This window comes from Gymnoscopelus microlampas (assembly GCF_963454915.1).
Source record: "Gymnoscopelus microlampas genome assembly, chromosome: 3".
NCBI lineage: Eukaryota > Metazoa > Chordata > Actinopteri > Myctophiformes > Myctophidae > Gymnoscopelus > Gymnoscopelus microlampas.
The window spans coordinates 16,397,162-16,407,679 of NC_139940.1; the positions used below are offsets into that span (position 1 = coordinate 16,397,162).

General features: G+C 39.0%; 1 protein-coding gene across 1 annotated transcript in view; it reads left to right on the forward strand.

The window, feature by feature from the left end:
• LOC311041161 (cholecystokinin-like) overlaps positions 1-5,108 on the forward strand; it is a 7,994-nt gene extending 2,886 nt beyond the window's left edge. Inside the window, exons 2-4 of the mRNA XM_084051687.1 lie at positions 2,568-2,647; positions 3,110-3,293; positions 3,750-5,108. Coding sequence (XP_083907813.1) covers positions 2,570-2,647; positions 3,110-3,293; positions 3,750-3,889 — 402 coding nt within the window. The 5' untranslated portion in view covers positions 2,568-2,569 and the 3' untranslated portion in view covers positions 3,890-5,108. The remainder of the gene's footprint in view (positions 1-2,567; positions 2,648-3,109; positions 3,294-3,749) is intronic.
• Positions 5,109-10,518: the final 5,410 nt, after the last annotated feature.

Sequence of the window (10,518 nt, forward strand, 5' to 3'; positions counted from 1 at the left end):
TTTGTACACTTGACCTTTGGCTCGGTACTTGGTCTGCTCTTTTTTCCCTGTACACCAAACCTCTTCGCCGAAAATTTATCAGCTATCTTCGGCTAATGTGAGCTTGTATGTGATCTGCTATGTTCCCCCCAGAATAGGGATAGGAGGGGTTCCAGTGGTTAATGTAAAAGTGACAAAAGAAAAGTCCCTATCACACAAAGATTTGTCAGTAGATTGAAGTTAATATAGATATTTTACCGTTAAGTTACCGATTAAACCCTATAAACTAAGTTGACCGGGTCCCCTAAGTTTCTATACTTTTCCCCCTCTTTTTTTCCCTCTACAACAAATCTCTTCACTGAAAATAGTGTTACACACTTCAATGAAGGAATGACTCCATAGCAGTGTGATTTGAGTTGTTCATCCTTTTACTGCAACAATTTACAACACATAAACATGAATTAGACAACGTTTCTGTCCAGTCTGCTTCATTACAATGACAGGATGTACTGAATCCTTCTCTTTGACTGACAGTTATACTGTAACTGGACATGGACTGGATCATACATACACATAAATAACATTACATTCATAGACAAATCAGTTTGACACAAAATAACATAAATGGCACCAAATAGTTCTGTTCCAACATAGTATTACTATTATTGTGGGTAGAATTAATTAATTATTCACAGCAAGAGTCACACAGTAGCAGCTTGGGACCTCTGTAGTCATAGATATATATAAAGGCTAGATGACTCACCCGCGCTGCTGGCCAATGGAGTACGACGTCGCCACATGGCGGCCATCTTGGGACGGTCATTCATAACATTATGTCTATGGTGCATATACTTTGAAATAACCATAGCGTGCTCAATTTTCATCCGATTTTCAAACGGTTTGGTGTTTTGTAAACACCAAAGATGTAGTTATGATATTATTGTATTTAAAAAAAAAACATGATTATAATTATAAGTATGCAGTATCATAACTACATCTTTGGTGTTTACAAAACACCAAACCGTTTGAAAATCGGATGAAAATTGAGCACGCTATGGTTATTTCAAAGTATATGCACCATAGACATAATGTTATGAGTGACCGTCGCAAGATGGCCGCGGTTGAGCTACGCTTGCGCCGCCCCTTGAGCCATCTAGCCTTTATATATATCTATGTCTGTAGTCACTACCTGGAGTTAGCCTTAGCTGCTAAGCTAGTAGGCTAAGCTAAGCTGCTAAGCTAACCTGCCAGCATGGAGGACAATTACTACTAAACAAACATTGTGGAGTCAAAACGGCCAACCTTTCCACCATCAAAATACCCCATGGTCATATTCTACTTCATGTGTCTCAGTTAACCCACTTTCTCATATCTCACCTGCAACAAGACAATTTACAACACATAAACATGAATTAGACAACGTTTCTGTCCAGTCTGCTTCATTACAATGACAGGATGTACTGAATCCTTCTCTTTGACTGACAGACACCTGTAGCGCTCACTGGAGTGTAATGCCCCCTTGTGGCGTGGCGGAGCTATTGCTCTGTATGTGTTATCTTTGGCAGGATTGGAACACAGTGACTATTTTAGTGAAGACTAACATTACAGAAAACAATATTACAGAAATGAAATACACTTAAGCATGAACTCTCTCTTTTTAACTATCTAACTTGCAATCCCATGAAATATACTATGAACTTGAATAGCATGAATTACAATGAAATCAACAAAATATAGCTCAATAACCACAAAACATAGGGGGTGGCTTAGGCTTATCCCACAATAGCCTGCAGAGCTAGTACAAGCTCATTGTGCTGTACAGTACCAGTTACTGGTCCTTGTCCTGTGGCTGCACTCAAAGGATGCTCTAGATGAGAGCATCAGCTAAATGCTCTGCAATGTAATGTAATTTAATGTGTCATGTGAACCCAGTCCAAGAAATACAGCGAGAAGAAAAAGGAAGAATTGGCCTTAATTGCTCTGTTTTCCCCCTGAGATGTTCCTAATGCTGATAGTGTAGCATTCATCCCCTCACTCTGAAGGGAGAGAGAGAGGCGGGAGTATGAACATGTGCGACTAGTAAAATACCAGTAAAATACAACAATAACAAACGTGAAGTCTTGGAGAACGAGAGAGAAAGCAGAGAATTGAGCCAAAGAGAGAAATAGAGTTGGATGCCATTGTATTGTTCTTGCTCCTGTCTCTCCTATGGCGGTTGTCAAATGATTCATGGCGGCACTCCAGAGAACAACTTTTCGCCTCTGTTTATTATGCCTGCATATGAGAGAGAGAGAGAGAGAGAGAGAGAGAGAGAGAGAGAGAGAGAGAGAGAGAGAGAGAGAGAGAGAGAGATAATTGTCTACCGAGAAAACAAATCAATGTCTATGTTTCTTCTTCGTATCTGTCCTAGAGTTGCACTTTGAACTGCAGTGTATTAATGAAAGCATAATACCTGAAGGTTAAGGTTATTAATAGACAGTATTTGTGGTATTAGGACTATGATGGATGTGATCTCTCTCTCTCTCTCTCTCTCTCTCTCTCTCTCTCTCTCTCTCTCTCTCTCTCTCTCTCTCTCTCTGTGTCTCTAGCCATGTATCCAGGTGTCTGTGTGTGCATTCTGTTGGCGGTGTTGTTCACTGGCTCACTGTGTCTGTCCTCACAGCCCATGGTAAGACACACACACACACACACACACACACACACACACACACACACACACACACACACACACACACACACACACACACACACACACACACACACACACACACACACACACAAAATAACCATTTTCGGAGGAGTTCCAGTATTCACTCATCATGTCAATAATATACATGTTCTGCAAGCATGTGTGTGTGTGTGTGTGTGTGTGTGTGTGTGTGTGTGTGTGTGTGTGTGTGTGTGTGTGTGTGTGTGTGTGTGTGTGTGTGTGCGCGCGTGCGTGTGTGTGTGTGTGTGTGTGTGTGTGTGTGTGTGTGTGTGTGTGTGTGTGTGTGCGCGCGTGCGTGCATACGTGCGTGTGCGTGTGCGTGTGCGTGTGCGTGCGTGTGTCTGTGCATGTGGATGCAACACTTTTGGAGGCAATACTAATCTTTACATTGTCCATTTGTTCCATCTTGTCCAATTACAGGGGTCAGAGGTTAAAGTCACTCACTCAGACAGTCTGCCTCCTCCCTCGCCTGACCACACACGCCAGACCCGCTCAGCTTCAGCGCCCTCCTCAGGACAAGCGGTGAATTACAACCAGTTACCAGAGGACACAGACCTAAACAACAGTCTCAGTCAGCTGCTGGCTAGATTAATGACCAGGAAGGGTGAATATAAAATCAAACTCAATCCATTGCTTTTAAGGCTCATGACATTGTGAGTAAAGTACACAGTGTACATTTTAGTCTGAATGTGTGTTGTTGTTCAACACATCACTGACTATACAGCATGAACCAGTAATGACAAGACCTCAACCACTTGTTAAACCTATTTTGGCCATGTCAGAAATAGATATTTCAACATATCCAAAAAAAGTTTTTAAAAAAAATAATAATTTAAAAACGTAAAGAAAATAGCAAAAATAGCAGATCTACAAGCTCTCAATGATTCGCCCTGTGGTGCGTTGTGAGACTGTAGATCTGCAGTTTTCAATAGTCATCATACATAGGTTCCCTGAACATACTGGGAATGACACACACACGCGCGCGCTCACGCACACTGTCATCATGTCATGAACTTACGCTGTCCTCCTATGTGTCTCTCCATTTCTGTGGCCCCTCCAGGTTCTCTGTCTCAGACCAGATCCTCTGTGAGCAGCAGAGCCAGTGGTGTAGGCCCCAGTCACAGGATAAAGGACAGAGACTACCTGGGCTGGATGGACTTCGGTCGCCGCAGTGCAGAGGAATACGAATACTCACCTTAATACCACTTAGACCCTCTATTCTATACAGTACTTCCATCCAAACCAAATCTCTTTGCCAAAAACAGCAGGCCTACCAGCTCACAACTTGCAGATCTACTATTTTTGGCGAACTATGGAGTATAAATTAGGCTTTGAGCTAAATTCTTGACGCCCAGGCTGTTTTACATCTGACATTAACATGCGGGCTGGTCCTGGGTGATCACTTTGTAATTGAGTTGAGCTAAAAGTAAAAGAGCAAGTCCACCTGAGACACAATGCATCAGATAGATACATGTTTTGGTAACTTCAACAAATCATCTCCGTTCCTGGAGGTCAATGTTGTCTCCTTGATATATAATATTGTCGCTGTCGGGTGTAAACCTCATATGTCCAAAACTACTAATACTTTTCAGGATTCAAATTCAAAAACAGCAAAAGTAGTACAGTTCGAGCTTGTGGATCTGCTACTTTTGATGCATTTGTGTGAAGCTGTACTGTAGTGTGATCAAGTAGGGCGTTCATTTTCGAAAAAACACAAAAAGTAATGTAAAGAAATGGAGATAAGACGTTTCTGCCTGACAGCAACAATATGCTGTCTATTCTCTTTCAGATGTAATTCAAAATAAAGGTACATTTTACTCTGGTGTTAGTGTAAAATACAAATCTGTTTTTTAAGGGTTATAATAAAAGTGAAGACTACAATAATAGCCGCTGTCTAGTAACAGCATTCAGGATGGAGAAACAACACATAGGGCAGAGTGCTCAGAGTGTGTTCAAGTTTTCACCCCAAACAAACGTTCACTAATTGGGCCACAGCACTCTGACTTAAGATGTTTTAGACAATTATGAGATGTAGTGATAACTGTTGCTTTCAAGTGGCCATTAATTTTAAAATGAATACTTACAAGGAGCGATACAACATGGCCGCCCATATAATTCAATTTAGCTGCAATGTTGGGTATAGGGTTCTTTCTGCAACTCTGAACCTTCATGAATCTGAACTCCCCCCCATTGTACAAACACCAATGACTCAACATCCGAATCAACACAGATTGTTCTCCTTAGGAAAAGGCTTATGATTATAATCCTGATGTATTTGATGTAAATTTGTTTGTAAAGCTGACAAAGCAATATAAATGTATGTATATGGATGATTGTTCATGGAAATAACAAGTGAGAGAAGAAAGGGATGTTTGTTGGGTTTTATTTGGTTTATCTACGCATAATCCACGTGTGCTCAGTAAATGTAAAATATGTAAAATATACACACACTCACACATGCATTTACTGTATATACAGATGAAAAGAAAACAAACCAGACTTCAAGTCATCACAACATCCAGTCTGACATCAGTTCCTGTAACTGAGCCTTTCTGGGCTACATTCAAATTCAGGACAAATTGCCCTTGGGGGAATTTCCACCGTCCGCCATTTTGAAGACTATTCCAAAACAAGTAAGGGAAGAGGGAAGTTCATAACATCATACTACAGTATAATGCCAATGAGAATACGTCATACACAATATTGTCTTTGTGTATTCTGTCAAATTTAAATTCTATATTTATGCTGTCAAAAAAAGCATCATACTATAATTACAAAAAAATGCATATTATACTATGCTGGCAAAATCGTTACAGTATGGGCTATTGGCAAAACAATTGCAAATATTTTTGTATTTATTTAATCACTTGACGCAGGAGGAGCAGTTAGGGGTTCAGAAGGGATAAGGGTTTCAGAAGGGGTTAGAAGCTATTGTTCAAGGACACTTCGACACAAAGCCAGGAGGCTCCTGAGCCACTGCAGCCCATAATTAAGGCAGATAAGAATAAGAGGGGGGAAAAAATGGAATAATGCATAACTAGAATGTTTCATCTTGCTTGTCTTGCACATTTTTCAGCTTTGCACTCTTTGTAGGCTATGTTGAGACTAAAAATAAAATGATGCCATTCATATAGTTTTAAGACAAATAATTAAAATGTATAATAATGTAAATCTATTACAGATGGGAAGAACAGTAGTAATTACTTTTGAAAAAAGGTGAACTCTTAAGCTCTGGAGTGAAGAACTTCATGATTCCAAATTTAGTCAGGAACACCACCTCTGACAAATTACCAAAAATGTAAAGTATTAATTTGTTATGAAAGAATAAGAACATTTAGAATCTGATTATTATTTTTTATATATAAAAAGCTACATTTTATTGAGACAATGCAAGGTGAACTATGCTGCTTTCAAATGTCAACAGAATAATTACTGGATGACTTTATGTGTACGACAGATGGTTGTCAATGAATGATGAGAAGATGCCACTTATACGATAACGTTTAGTGGGACAATGTTGAAATGATTTCCTCTCCTTTTGTTAGTTTTTCCAATCTCTTCTTTATGTAATATGAATTACATAGAGACATGGGCAGAGAGAGAGAGAGAGAGAGAGAGAGAGATGAGAGAGAGAGAGAGAGAGAGAGAGAGAGAGAGAGAGAGAGAGAGAGAAAGAGAGAGAGAGAGAGAGAGAGAGAGAGAGAGACAGACAGACAGACAGACAGACAGACAGACAGACAGACAGACAGACAGACAGACAGACAGACAGACAGACAGATGGGGATGGGGATGGGGATGGGGATGGGGTAGAGACATACAGAAATGGAGGTTATAATCAATAACATGATATAATATACAGTACCTAGTAAAACAATGTCCCCATGTATATTTTCCAATTCCGATCCTACAGATCAATAAAGGTTGTGTGTGTGTGTGTGTATGTGCGTGCGTGCGTGCGTGAGTGCGTGCGTCTGTCTGTCTGTCTGTCTGTCTGTCTGTCTGTCTGTCTGTCTTTTCACAACATTATACATTTAAGTAAATGCCTATAAACATAGAGATAGTGATAGTGAAAGTGAAAAAAAAAGACTTACGGAATTGTTGTTGCATATATTTTTGAATCATGGTGTACCTAAACCCAAGTAAAAAGCGACTTTTAACAAGTCATCTACAGTAGGCTAAAACAGTACATTAAAATATGCTGTTTGTGATATTTCTTTGTTAAGTAGCTCTATATTCCAATAGTAAGCAAAGTAGATATTGCTATATAGAGTTTGTTCAGTAACAGGGGTCCCCCTGTCTCTCCAACTCTTTAGTAAACATACATAAACATGCATTTTCAGTCTAGGTCTCCAATTTCATCCAATCAGGAGAGAGAACCCATACTGACTGTACACGATACAGGATAAACAAGTGAAACTGGAATTGCTATTTCCTTCTTGTTAATGATCCTTGGGTAATAGTTTAAAAGTAAACATTTCAGTGTAGAAATGTTTTTTTCTGTGTTCACAGTAGCTCGTTAAAAGACTGAATATATCTTTATCCCCAAATTAGGAAAACCATTCTCGGCTTCAGTGCTAAATTAACCTTCAGGATTTCACTGTGCATGACGTAGTTACTCACTCTTTGGGGAAGTCTTGGTCCTTTATTTCTTTCGTGTCTCATGTTTTCATACTCATGACCAACTTGTATGAGAGTTTGTGTGTTTGAGAGAATCAGAGAGGACAGACAGACAGACAGACAGACAGACAGACAGACAGACAGACAGACAGACAGACAAAAGTAAGAGTAAGAAAGAGATTATTTGTTGGCATTGTGTCAGCAAGTATAACATCAAACAAAATGTTTGTAAAATCTTGTACAGGAAGAACACTGTCTGTCTTTTCATTTATCATGGCAGCTTAAACTAATATTCATGTCCTAATCCAAACATAGTCACATGCTGTACTTTAATGTTGTTTCTGACCTGGTGGTTCTTCGGTGGCCGAGGTATGAGGACGTGGTGCTGTCCTGCTGTCTTTTGGTGGTGATACAACCGGTGTGTGTGTCATTGGGTGCCCTCTACTCTGTCCATCTTCAGGTCTTCTATTTGCAGCTGCCATACCAAAAACACGTGATGCAATGGTCTATAAAAGCCATGATGACCGAGGAAATGTAATACACCCGACATGTACAATAGTTATTGCTGTTTGCCATTGCAGATCAGCTACACCATGAAATGCTTGAATGAATCGAGAATCTGGTTCATTTAAATCATTTTAAAAAATCATTCTAGATGGCAGAGTTCACACCACGACGATAATGACAACATCAGTGTGGATGCTCAAATAATTATAAGATAGCATGCCTATTGCCGATGCCGATTGATGACCCTTTAACCTCATCATCTACACATTGTACATTCATATATATATATATATATATATATATATATATATATATATATATATATATATATATATATATATATATATATATATATATATATATATATATGGATGCAAACTAAACTACTTATAATGCATAACCCACACTCCAGCTGATTTAGATTGGTTACATTTTATGGGTCATGTATGTTTCAAAATGTATATGGTTCTTATCAATTCTTAGACCTTTTGAGGTATTTACAGGAGTTCAGAGCAAAATACACTGTTACATGACTAATACTTTGCCTGTAAACTGCAAAACATACAGTGCAGTAAATCTAAACTATAAAATAAGTTTAGAAAATAAAAAGCTAACATAACCTCTAGTAATTGTAATACTCAATCATCCTATTTCATGTATTTGTGAGGAAAGCTTACATATTTAGAGATGTAACAATGTTTGTGTCTGGAAAACAAAAATTTTACCGTACTGTACCTTGCCTTTGTTGCTCTGTTGTTTTCTTCCTGAACAATATAAAGCAAATACTTTCAGTTGAACCATTACTACTTTCATACTATAACTATAAACAATGACTAAGCCCTGTCTTTTATAAATGTTGCTTTGTAAACATAGAAATAAAGCCTGATTTGAATCATTTGCATTTGTGAACGTGAAATTTACCACTAAAAGGTTCTAAATCACAGACGATGCTATCTACAGTATGTAAACATAGACAGCTAAAGATGTCTAGATAAGTCCTAATATATAAATAACTTCAGTAACCCATAATGTTTTACAATGAATTTACAATCATTTTGTCTGACTACCATCAGCTTTAAATGGGGTGATGGTTATCTTATTATAATATCCATATTTGAAATGCAGTGCGGCACTTCATGTCAACATTGTATTATCAAACTCACCATTGGTGGGTTATGCCAAAGTAGAGAAATACAATAACCAGTATCACCACAGCCAATGTGACCCCAACCCCTATTCCTGCAGCTGCCCCTGGACTTAGTGATGGGCGTGGGATGGGGTCTTTAGCTGCAAACACACACACACACACACACACACACACACACACACACACACACACACACACACACACACACACACACACACACACACACACACACACACACACACACACACTCAATCACATATTTCGTATTTTGTAACACGTGTGCATTTAGTAAATCTTCATCTGCAGTACGAGCACATTGATATTCATCCATCAAGTATTGTAGAGCCTGCATTCACAAATGCAACCAGTCTTTCTTTCTGCTTTCTGCTGGACAATACTGTTGCCTACTTGTGCCTCTGAAAAATAGCCTGGTCCCATTGTCATCCATATCAATACACCCACATTCACGTTACAACATTTACTGTACATACATGCCACTCTGGTTGAAAGTATTCATTTCAGATATCGACTCCCTGTCCTCAGAATACCTTTTATCACCAGGGAGTAGACATAAGTGCTTGCGTTACGCGTAACGGCATTGTTAGCTTCACAGGTGTAGTTCCCGTTGTGGTCGTAGCTGGCATTTTCTATGATGTATCCAGCATCACGCACTCCTGTGTCCCGCCCATTGAAGGACCATTTGAAGGTGGCAAGTGGGACGGACACGACAGAGCAGTATAGGAGGATTTGGGAATCTATCACGGTTGCAGCTGGCACCAACACACTTATGGGGTCAGGTCCGTCTGGAAGAAACCAACAAGTTTCATAACAATATCAACCACAATGAAAAACAACAACAACAAAAACGATGTCCGTTCTGCAAAATAGTTCATAAGATGCCAGACCAGACGGAGGCCTGGATGGAAGGACATGCCCAGAGAACCACGAGAGTAACTTCATGCCATACACTGTATTTAGCTCTCTCTCAAGGGTGCTGCCATAGGTTTACTTTTTCTCTTTTATTTATGTATTTCATAACAATGATGCTATTTTTTTGCGGAATACATATGTATATACTGTAAGTAGCTAGTGCAACCATGGTCAGTATGGCAGTATTAATAATGAGTACTTATACTGAATTTTGTATATAAAGAAGAAGGAATAAAATGAACTCTTCATGCATAATGTGGAAACAATTCAAGTATGTTCATAATGAAAGGCCTATAATTGTAGGTCTATAATGAGTGGCACAGTTGAACAATAAACACGTAACCTTCCAAATAATAATCATCACACATCAATTTCTGTTATCACAAGAAATATAGAATTAAATAGTCTGCATTTGGGCCATGTAAAAGCAGAAGAGAAGGTCAAAGTACATAGATTATACCACATACACCTGTCGAGTAGATTATTAATACATACTAATAGCACCCTTCCCCATCTACTGTATGTGATTGATCTTTACTCACAGTATACAACCAGTTGATTGTAGGCAATTCCAGAGCTGGCAGGGTTGGATAGTTTACATGCATACTGCCCATTGTCACTTCTGTTG